Here is an 11559-nt window from a genome sequence, read left to right as displayed (position 1 = left end):
CCGGATCTTGGCTGTCATGCACAGCACATGGGGATGGTGCCACCCGTGTAGGCTTGCCAGATTGAGCAAACAAAGCAAAGCAAAGCTAAACAAACAGAAAAAGCCAGATGCACAATTAAACTTTCATTTCAGCAACATGAATAATTTTTAGTACAAGTGTGTCCTAAATACACATGGACACAGTCACACTGAAAATTTATTTGTTGTTTGTCTGAAATTCAAACTTAGGCGGGTGAACTGTTTTTATCCAGTGACCCGACTTGCACCCCACAGGATTCTGGGACAAGAACTGGGCGATCACAGGAAGGGTGTGGCCCAGCACCTCAGGGAGATGGGGTGAAGGCGCAGCCTGCTGTGTGCCCCTGCACCCAGGAGAGCGGAGAGCAAGATGGGGCCCATGCCCTGCTCCTGGGCTATCGGCACAGGCGATTCCTCCTGTGCTCACCTTCTAACAGGTGTACCCGACAGAGACCCCGCCCCTCAAGTGGGGCCCTGACTAAGAGGAGGCGGGACACCAGGTGTGGCACCTGCAGGAGCCGCCTCTCAGGAGACGAGGCTGGAAAAACAGCTCCACGGAGAGAGGTTTGTGGCAGCTCATTCATCGCGCCGCACCTGCCCCCACTGGGCGTGTGAGCCCATATCGCACACGCCTGGACCTTCCGGGGCAGAGACTGGGGACGTTCTGGGACTGCAATCACGGGGCCTCACAAGACCCCAGCCCGTGGTTTCTGGGCTCTGGACCGGGGACAGGCACTTTACCTTCTGGGCCTCCGTTGCCTCACCTGTAAAACGAGGCTGATGGGAATAAATGAGACGTGCGATACACTTCAATGTGTTCAGCACAGTGAGCACTGTTGGCGCCCATCAGACCCACACCCCTGCCCCCTGCACAGAGGGGAGTGCTCACATCCCTCGGGAACAATGAAGAAGCCGGGGTTGAGGACTTGGGTTTCTGCCGCAGAGGGATGCTACCTCGAGGTGTGATCAGGGTAAGTCCCTGTCCCTCTCTGGGCCTTTGTATATTATCAGCCCCTTAGAAGGGCCCGCTTTTTATGAATCTAGATGAATGTTACCAATGATGCATTTCCCCCCTTGGCAGCAAGAGGGTCCTGGCTCGAGTCTATGACTGCACTGCTCAGTGAGACAGCCACGGGCCACACGTGGCTACTTAAGTGTAAATTAATTAAAGCGAACCACTCAGTTCCTCCGTGGCTCCAGCCACACTTCACGTGCACAGCGAGACCGCTGCCATCACTGCAGAGCTCTCCTGGCCGGTGCTGGCCCACAGGCATGAGACGGAGAAGGAAGCAAGCGGTGCGCATTATACCCGGTGCGGCCGGCCCCATAGACACCCAGACAGGAGGCAGCCCTTAGCTCAGGCAATGGCTGCTGAGGAAGAGGCCGCCAGCTCCGAACGAGCCATTCTGGCCTTTGCCCAAGGACAGGAAAAGGAAAGATCCGCTGTGTACCTTTCCGCAGTTTCTGGGCAACCAACCACCGTGGCCTCACACCTGGGGCAGGCGGTTCATGGTGAAAGGGGGTGGGGTGTCATCAAAACAGCCAGGGACTCAGCAGGACTCCCAGGGCCACGGAAACTGCAGGTGAGTGTTGCTGGGCAGGCAGCGTGGCTCTCCTGCCCCAGGAGAAGCTGCCAGTTACCAGCGGTTATGCCCTGGGGTGGCCTTACCTGCAGGCAGGCCATGCTGTAGGGTAAGGGGTTGTGGCATACCCACTCAGGGCGGGGAAGGAGCTGGGACCCTCCCTTCTTACACATCTCTTTTTGTTTGCAAGAGCAATGAGTATCTAGTGCAGTGATGGCGAACCTTTTGAGCTCGGCGTGTCAGCATTTTGAAAAACCCTAACTTAACTCTGGTGCCGTGTCACATATAGAAATTTTTTTATATTTGCAACCATAGTAAAACAAAGATGTATATTTTTGATATTTATTTTATATATTTAAATGCCATTTAACAAAGAAAAATCAACCAAAAAAATGAGTTCGCGTGTCACCTCTGACACGCGTGTCATAGGTTCGCCATCACTGATCTAGCGCTTAAAAATGCCATTTATCAGCCTCTCTTGCAATTAGGATTGTCCATGTGATCCAGTTCTGGCCGTTGAGGTATAGGACAAAGACCCCAAGGAGGTCTACCCTTGAAGAAAAAAGGGCTTTGCAAAGAGAGAGAGAGAGAGAAAGAGAGAGGGAGAGAGAAGGGCTTTGCCTCTTCTTCGCCTTCCTGCCTGGAAAGTAGACTTGGGCTGGAGCTGCAGCAGCCACTTTGTAACAAGGAGGCAATATGCACAGGTAAAAACAGGCCTAGGAGAGAGACCAGAGCCTGGGGCCAGGGCAGCATGACTCAGCCCTGTGCCTGCACCGAGACCTGGAGCAGCACTGGCTGGGCAGGGCTGCCTGGCAGAGGAGAGTCTTTGATGACCCTGCTGATTCCGCATCCAAGTGCAGCCGGCTGCTAGGGGCCAGCAGCCTCTGCGGGTCTGTCCTGTGGCCAGCTCAGCTGTGAAATCTGGGGAGCGGGAGGAGCAGGAAGTGGGGACTGCGGAGGAATCCACACCGCGCACCAGGAAGGTGACTGCTCCTGGCTTAGGGAAGAGGCCTCTGTGTGTGACAAGCCTTTTCCAGGCTGAATTTTTGTGAGCTCGCGAGGGCCGGGGCAGAAGGAGAAAAGGGGAGACAGCTGCCTTTTGTGACTGTAGGGCACCCCCGAGAATGGCCTGACCAAGGCAACGGGGGACCCAGAGTCTCCTAAGGCCTCCTGGTGAGCTGTAGGTATGTAAGCCTAGCCTTCCGCAGCCAAGGTCCCAAGAATAATCATCTTATAATTACTGTGTGTCACAATAACAACTGCCTCTTTACTAACATTTCTTTAGCACACACTGTGTGCACCCGACTCTGCTGTAAGTAGTTTACATGCCTTAACTAGCTTAATCCTCACAATAACCCCAGGAAGTAGGTCCTAGTGCAGCCGTGGGCAAACTACAGCCCGCGGGCCGGATCCGGCCCGTTTGAAATGAATAAAACTAAAAAAAAAAAAGACCGTACCCTTTTATGTAATGATGTTTACTTTGAATTTATATTAGTTCACACAAACACTCCATCCATGCTTTTGTTCCGGCCCTCCGGTCCAGTTTAAGAACCCATTGTGGCCCTCGAGTCAAAAAGTTTGCCCACCCCTGTCCTAGTGTCATCACCCCATTTTACAGACAGGGAAGCTGAGGCACAGGGGTGAGGTGACTTGACCAAGGTCACACAGAGTAAAGAGCAGAGCCAGGGTCTGAACGGGGCGGTCTGGCTCCAGCACCCACAGTCGTTAGCCCCTGCACTGTATCACTTACAGGGGGTGGGGGTGGGTGATGGAGGTGACGAAGCAGGCATGCCCCCCACTCACACCAGACACCCGGAACTCAGCCCAGTGCCGGGCTCTTGGCAGACATGCCAGAGCGGTCGGTGCCCAGAGCGGTAGAGGGGGGGACCGGCAGGCCTGGGATCAGCCAGCCTGGACTCACTCCCGGCCCCCCCACATCCCAGCTATCTGACCCCTGGACAAGTGATCCCTGAGTTTATCTGAAAAAGGAGCCCAGACCAGTCCCCACGGCCTGTGGTAAATATAAACAGAGCAATCGTCTAAGTGGGAACACTGTGGAAGGTTCTAGATGGGGGTCAAATGTCATTGTCGTGATCATCGTTACAGAAAAGGGCAGACCTCGCTGGTGCTCTGAAGGAAGCCCTGATCTTGGGACTCCGACCCAGGAGACCCGAGCAGGGATTAAATGACAGGGGAGGCTGAGCCAGCCCCTCTGTGCCGTTCCCCACACAGTCTCCCCGCGCCCTCCCCAGCCCCCACTATGAGTGGAGACAGGCCCACGAGGATAGCGACAGGCCCAGAGGTTGCAGGCACGAGGGGCACATGGGGGACTCTTTGTGCAGGCCAGGCTGCGTGAGGTCGGGGATGCAGGCCGGGGTGACTCCCTGGCTGCCTGTCGTGGGTACGCCCACATCTGTCGGGGCCGGGAGTGCTGGGATCGGGAGCAGCAATGTGGCCCTGGTTCCAGCCCCGGCGGGTCCTCGAAGCCCTGTAAGTGACAGGAGCCGTCACAGGGGCGTTCAGGCTGGTCTTGAATGCAATGGTTTGCCTGTGGACAGAGACATCTGGGGACCTCAGCCTGGAAGAGCAGCCTCGGGGGCAGGCCTCTGTCGGCCACCCTGGGACGGGGTGAGGCGAGCCCTGGCATCACCTCCTTCTGCTCAGGTGCCCCCTCAGGGCCAGCCCAGGTGCCCCCTCCGGCCTGGTCCCTGCTCGGGGAGCAGAAAACAGACCTCTTGGACCACCTCTGTCCTGTTCCCCACACAGTCCCTCCCGGTCCCTACTCTGAGTGGAGACAGGCCCACGAGGCCAGAGATGGGCCCGGCAGCAAGCAGGTAAGGGCTGGAACTGTGGTTTCCTGGAGATTTCCTGTTCTCTGGGCCTTTGTCACCTGACCCTGACACCTAGGGCCTTGGAGGTGATGGGAAGGGATACAGCATTCACCAAATACAGGCGATTCTCAAATACACCTGGCTACTCCTCCCAGGTATGGACCCGAGGGCCGCTCCCCGCCAGTGCCTGGTGATCCCTCCTGCAGGTGGGTGGGGGTGGGCATCGCGGGTACCAGGTGATGCAGCCTTTGTCTTTGCTCATGTTTTACAGTCATCGTTTTTCCCTCCCGCTGTTGTTTAACCGTCTTCGCTGCAGAGGTTGTTTGTTCCAACATAGCTGCTGGCCTGTGAACACACCTTTCAGACAGGCCGCCTCTTTCCCCACAGTTCCCACGGGAGAGCCGTGCCCACCCAGCTCGGAGTTCCAGGAACCCGCTGCTCTCCAGGGACAAGGGGTCTCCTCCCCCTGTCCAAGCCCTGAACGCTGGCCAGGCGCTGGAGATGGACACAAGGGCCCCACCCTTGGGAGAGTGCCCATCACAGATTTCACTACAGAGATGCGCCCCCCCACCCCCCACCCCAGGGACGTCGAGGAATCGCAAACCTCCAGCACACAGCTCCCTAGTTCTCAGGAACTCAACTCGAGGACCAGAGCTGCAGAGGGCGGTCCCTCTAGGGTGCCTGTTTGTCACTCGAGCCCCCTCTGCACCCCTGCAAACTCAGGACAGCCACTGGCGGCCTTTCTGGGCCTGTGGCTTGATGCCACCACAGCACCGACCGAGCCACTGTCCTTGATGGTCTGCAAAGATCAACCGGCAGGTGATTCTAGCTCGGGGGGAATGTGAAACTCCAAACACACCGTCTGGCTGGGGGTGGAGACACAGGCGCTCTCCTGTCACCTGGGTGGCTGAGTCCCCAGGGGGCAGGGGCAGCAATGACAGCTTGGTCCCAAGCCCAACGCTCAGGCCTCCCTGGTGACTGCGGAGCCCACTCCTATCTAGCTGCCGGGCAGAAAGGAAGGGAGAGGAGAGGGATGGCCTCTCCCACGCCTGCACTGAACACCGTTTCCCTGGGACTCAGAAGCAGCGAGCTGAGGCCAGTCCCTGGTGTCCAGGGGGCTGAGGGCAGCTGTCCTGGGGCCCCCTGTTGGTGCAAGGAAGCACCTCAGAGAGTCCCTCTGAGTCTCTGAGCCTCAAAGCCACTGTTCCTCTGGGCTGCTGGCTCGTCCCACCTTTTTTTAAAAAAAATATATATTTGTATTGATTTCAGAGAGGAAGCAAGAGGGAGAGAGAAATAAAAACATCAATGTTGAGAGAGAATCACTGATCGGCTGCCTCCTGTATGCCCCATGCCAGGGATGGAGCCTGCAACCCGGGCATGTGCCCTGACCATGAATCAAACTATGATCTCCTGGTTCATAGGTTGATGCTTAACCACTGAGCCACACCAGCTGGCTCATCCAACCTTTTTAAAGGTCCTCCTTATCATCCCCTGGATGGGGCAGCAGATGTTTCTGTCCAGCTCACCTCCAAGCCTCCTGTCTTTTTTATATAGCACCCCCCTTCCCCTTTGGGGTGCCATCCACTCTCAAGGCCCCTGATTTAGGGGTAGAAATGTGACCCCGTCTGGCCAATCTGAGCACTGAGCTGCCCTGGCCACTGTGATTGGTTCAGGAGGGGGGCATGACCCAAATCAGTCCAATCGGAGTCAGCCTCTGAACCAGGAGCTGCTGGCGGCCACCTTGCCACTGAGAGGGGAGCGCAAGCGAGACACAGACTAGATTCAGATGATCCCTGCGTCTGGATCACACCACACCTGAAGCAGGCAGGATCTACCCCTGGACACAAGCCAAGACATTCTTAAGCCAGACTGAGCTGTAGTTTCTATCCCTTGCAACTAAAAAAGAATCCTGATAAACTGCATCGGTTGGGGATCATTTTCTGGGCCCCCAGCACCCCCAAACACAAAGGCCATCTGCTGTGTGTTAAGCGTTCCAAACTACCGCTCTCCTTCAGAAACTACACCAGCAAAACGGACACTGGAATCTGCCTCCACAACCCAGCAAGACCCTCCCCCCATGTGCACTTCAATTCTAGCTTTTCTCTGACCAGTGACCAGTCCCCGGGCTTGGAAGTGGGGAAGTATCGAGCTTTTAAGTTCTGCCTCAAGGCCATCCATTTACAGACTTTTCCTGCCCAAATCAGCCTTTTGTCTTCTCCTACCTAAAGGGGTCTGACAGCACCAACTGCACGGCCACTGGGTCACCATCCTTCGCCTGAGGCTCCGGCTTCCAGTCAGGTGCTGACCACGTGCCTGGCTCCGAGCCCTGGCCCACTGGAATCTCTCGCCAGGCCTGTGGGGGCAGTGCCAGCCTCTCCAGTTTGCACATCAGAGACGGAGGCCACGGCAGGTGGACTGGCTTGTTCAAGGTCACAGGGCTGGTTCGGGTGGCACCGCCGGATCCCAACTCGGAAGTCTGTCTGATTGCAAAGCTCATGGTCTTTACAACTGGATGAGGCTCCTTGCCCTAAACGCCATGCTGTGCAGCATATTTCTCGAGCTACATGCCAGGAGAGAGAGCCTGGCAAGCGAACAGAGAGAGGGCACTTTGGTAAAAATGGTAGGGTCCCCCCATCCTTGCCTCTTGCCATAGGCTACTGCCCTCCCCGAGGTCTGGCTCCTATAGGCAGTATCCAGGAGAGGGACAGCCACCTGTTTCCCTTGCCACCCTCGCCATGCATGACTCTCACCTCGCACCCCTCCTCCCTCCTTGTTCACCACCCAGGGGAAAAAATTACCAACACACGAAGAGGAAAAATAGAGGAGAAGGCCTGCCATTGGTCACACCCACCAACTCATGACACAAGCCATCCGTGCAGTGAGCACAAAGCTCATCGCAAACTGGGTGGAACCAACCTGACCGAGGCCTTGACACTGAGGGAAAGCCCAGCCCCGAGTCTGAGTCAGCAGCAGACATTGCATCTCAGTTTCCTTCTCCACCCACCACCTCCTTCTCCACCCACCGCCAGAACCCAGGGTGGAAGCTGCCTGCCCGCTTGTCAAGAGCGTGGTTCTCCTGGGCCCAGCTCCCAGTGGGAGCCACCTTCCTAGGAAGACTGGGACAAGAAAGACATTTCCACCCCATTTTATAGACAGCCAAACTGAGGCCCAGAGGAAGGTGTCTGGAATCCACGACTCTGACCGCTAGGCCACTGGTTCCCAAGACCTGGCAGCCAAACTGGAAACACACTTTGGCTAGACCACCCTGCTCAGCCCGTCTCATCCACCGACTCAGGGGTTAAATGCATGGCAACGCGTCCGGCATGCCGACGGCCCCCGCAGATGTGAACAATTATACAGAGAAGAGAAGTGGGCGATCGGAGCCCAGCCCAGGGCTCCCCTAGACGTCGTCATCACGCGAGGGCGGTGAGTCTGAAATTCCCACATCTTCAGATCCACATCACGAACAGATCCAAGCTTCCAGAACAATTTAAACCAAGTCCAGACGGCGGCCCCAACGGATGGCAGACCTGGACTCTGTCTCAAATGTGGCTCCCGAAGGAACCAGGAGCGGGCGATCCCTGCGTGGCCTGACCGCGAGGTCCCTCAGCTCCCTCGCCTGGAAAAGGCGATGATGAGGGCTACGACCAGCAGTTCTGGAGCGGGCTGCGGGGCCAGATCCTGGCTCTGCCCTTCAGCTGTCTGACCTGTGCAGGTCGCCTCTCTTTCCTCTTCTGGGGAATGGAGGTGACAGTATCACCTCCCAGATAGTACCACGTCTGTGAATGACAGTAACAGATATAAAGAGGCCTGGTGCCACGGAAACCCTTGGCAAACGTTGGCAGCAGCTCCGATGCCATCGCAGAGGACGCCTGGCCGCCTGGAGGGGGCGGGAAAGGAAGAGGGTGTCTTGGGCTCCAGCCACCCCGTCCTCAGCGGTCACTTGCCAGGAGGTGCCCGAGGCCGTGGAGGCTGCCGGCAGCTCACGGCTCCACACAACTCACTCCTGATTACTCTCCAGCCCATGGAGCAGCTGCTCCAGGAAGACAGAAAATATGCTTTGCATACTTTAAATGTTTCACTTATGAAAACTGGCAGGGCTGCCTCTCTGAATTGTGTAGCAATAAAGTCAGTAACGAGAGCGCTGTTTGAGGCTCCCACCGCTGGAGCGGGCGGGTCGGGAGCCTGTGGGGGGGCGGGCTGGCCGCCAGCGCGGAGCCCACTGGGGCTTCCAGAAGGCGCCATCTGGGATTTCTCAGAGGGGCACTAGGATCACATCCTGGTGTCCTGATATGAAACTGGAGCCTCCGTCTGGAGGCCCAGTCCCGAGGCAGCAGGGGCAGAGGGGAGGGCCCTTCCGGCCTGGGACATTTTCCCACACTCCCAGGATGCCCGCGTTTCCAGCCAATCGGGTTAATTGAAAAATACCTGGGGCTGAGAAACAGCAGGCCCAGGCCACAGGGGCTGGGTCACAGGGGACCCTACCGGTCTCCGGCCTGACGGGACTCGCCAGCCTGCAGCTGGGGGCCTGGACCCCGCTGGGCACGCCACGGCGAGGGGCCGTTCTGTGTGCCGGGCACACGTCCCGTGCAGTCCCCAGCCGCCCAAAGACTAAGGGAGCCCAGGGCTCTCACCTAGGGGGTCGTGGGCCACCGTTGCCGGGCTGCCTGGGGTCCCCGGCACTATTTCCTCGCAGGATGCTGTTCTGCATTGTGCCACAGGCCCTCCTCCCCAACCCCAAACGCCAACAGCACACTCCAAAGGAAGCCCGCTGCCTGGCCTGGGACACGACGGCATCTCATACGCAGAAGGCCATGCTTGGGGCTGATGCCGCTAAGCTGACCGCCTTTAACTTTTTCTTCCAAGTGCTATTATGTTTGCCATCCCAGCCTTGCCTCTCTGGGCTGTTCCGTCCATTCCAGTCCTCCTAGCCCCGGGTCTGTTCTAAGAGCCAGGGTCCCCACACTTCCAAGGGGTCCAGCCCATCTCCACAGGCCTGTGCAGTCACAGATGCTGAGACTTCCATGGAGGAGACCACAGGGGACCCCGCAGTCCCTCCTCCCCTCAGCTACAAACATCAGGACTAGAAATGAACAAACCGGTCAGAAAAACACCCTTCATTTCACTCGGGGAGTCTCAGCAGTGTGGTCCATGAGCCAAACGTATAATCAAGACACAGAAAAATGTGGGGTAATTTTGGGGGGAGGAGCAGTGGGATGAGGAGGGCAAACTCGAGTCCCTGAGGTCCTGCTCTGTCTGTGGACAGAGCTCCTCCCCCGCAGGAAGCAGTGACCCTGACACAGCAGCTGCGTACAAATGCTTGCTGAACACCTGGAATGCGGTCTAAGTGGCTGCAAACACCGCAGGGGTGAGGCGGTCTGGGGCTGAGTGCCAGCCGCTTGCTAACCTCTCTGTGCCTCCGTTCCCTCGTCCGTAAAATGGGGCAGTGGTCGTGCCTCTCTTACAGGGCTGTTGTGAGGACTAAATGAGGGCCTATGCACATACAGTGACTACAGACAAAGAACAGTACTTGGCACGTGCCAAGTGCCACACATATGCCAGTTCTTCTCCCTCCCTCTCCTCCGCTGGGAGCCACTGCCTTGTGCTTCTGAGACCAGCCCCCGCCTGGCAGTCTTGTCCCTGGAGCCCCTGGAACTCCTGACCGGAGCCCAGGGTAGAACATTCTAGTCTGAGAGGCAGGAGCCCAGAATGGGGCTCCCGGCAGCTGGGTCCTATCGGGAGGCCCAGGCATGGGAAGCCCTCTGTGCTGCCGCCCGCCCTCCTCACTGTCTCCAGGTTACGGACTGAAAACGGAAGAGGAGTAACTCGGATTCCTGCTTTGAGCTGCCGCCGCCGACTTGCCACCAAACGCTTCCCCTGTCTGTCTGCCCCTTCCCTCCCCCCACACACATTTTGCAAAGGTCAAATACTCATTCCACTCCACAGGCTGCCTCTTGGGAGAGCAGAGGAGAAAACTATTCAAAAAATGTAAACTGAAAAACCCCATGGCCCTCCTGCCTCCCCCTCCCACACACCCGCATGCGCACCCCACACACCAGGTTCCACGGGACTCGAGACCAGGCCTCACCCAGCACCTGGGTCTTAAACACAAGCAGGCGGACAGAGGCAATGCAGAGCTTTCAGCGATGGTGACCGGCCCCCGGCTGTGTCCCTTGCAGGAATACAGACGACCCTGCCACCCCGGCAAGAAAACCTTGTACAGGACCGCGTCCTTCACGGCTTTTCGGGAGCACCTCCTGGCAGGAGCCCGGTGACCACGCGCAGCCCTGACCCAGGAGCTGAGCCCAGAGGTGCCTGTGGAACTGAATGCAGCCCAGGCCACAAGCTCTGAGCTAAGGGTGCCCTCGATCAGGCCAAAGCCCCCGGACCGCACTCTCCTGGACCTAAATGCTTCAAAACCAAACATGCTTTCCTTCAGGCCTCTCTCTCCTACCATGCCTTCCCCCCACACGCACACACAGCCAAGAGGACATGGCACCAAGAATGGCAGGTTCACGGTTTGGTGGCCACAGCATCCAAGTGTCCGGCTTGAATGAGGGAATGAAGTGGACATCGGATGGGAACGGTTTGGAGCAGGTCAAGGCTCTTTGTTGGTCTATATGTTTTATTCTCCTAAGTCTCTTCCCGCTCTAGCTCCTGAGCTGAGCTTCTAGATCAGGGGTGGGCAAACTTTTTGACTCGAGGGCCACAATGGGTTCTTAAACTGGATCGGAGGGCCGGAACAAAAGCATGGATGGAGTGTTTGTATGAACTAATATAAATTCAAAGTAAACATCATTACATAAAAGGGTATGGTCTTTTTTTTTTTTTTAGTTTTATTCATTTCAAACGCGCGGGCCGTAGTTTGCCCATGGCTGTTCTAGATCTTTCCTCTTTCTTCTTGCCAGTCCACAATCTTCAAACCTGGAACACTGGGCCTTCGGCGGGGACCCCTGAAATATTATGGACACTCGTGGCTGCTTGATTTCAAATGGGCCGGATCCGGCCCGCAGGCCGTAGTATGCCCACGGCTGTTCTAGATCTTTCCTCATTCTTCTTGCCAGTCCACAATCTTCAAACCTGGAACACTGGGCCTTCGGCGGGGACCCCTGAAATATTATGGACAC

General features: G+C 57.0%; 2 protein-coding genes across 3 annotated transcripts in view; one reads left to right on the top strand and one right to left on the bottom strand.

Moving 5' to 3' along the window:
- Nucleotides 1–11559, bottom strand: part of LOC102249322 (kazrin) — a 328747-nt gene that overhangs the window by 54920 nt on the left and 262268 nt on the right. The window contains exon 1 of one of the 2 annotated variants that reach the window (XM_005886178.2): nucleotides 6655–6671. The exons of the other annotated variant lie outside the window; for it this stretch is intronic. The gene's annotated coding sequence lies outside the window, so the exon portion shown is untranslated. Of the gene's footprint in view, nucleotides 1–6654; nucleotides 6672–11559 lie in introns of those variants that run through there. 2 annotated transcript variants of the gene reach the window in all.
- LOC106724763 overlaps nucleotides 1–11559 on the top strand; it is a 48118-nt gene that overhangs the window by 3116 nt on the left and 33443 nt on the right. The window contains exons 2-4 of the mRNA XM_014533285.1: nucleotides 894–989; nucleotides 3944–4091; nucleotides 4368–4435. Of these exons, the coding sequence (XP_014388771.1) occupies nucleotides 894–989; nucleotides 3944–4091; nucleotides 4368–4435 (312 nt within the window). The remainder of the gene's footprint in view (nucleotides 1–893; nucleotides 990–3943; nucleotides 4092–4367; nucleotides 4436–11559) is intronic.

Source organism: Myotis brandtii, unplaced genomic scaffold (genome assembly GCF_000412655.1).
Source record: "Myotis brandtii unplaced genomic scaffold, ASM41265v1 scaffold96, whole genome shotgun sequence".
NCBI classification, from domain to species: domain Eukaryota; kingdom Metazoa; phylum Chordata; class Mammalia; order Chiroptera; family Vespertilionidae; genus Myotis; species Myotis brandtii.
This window is presented reverse-complemented; position numbering and strand designations above follow the sequence as displayed.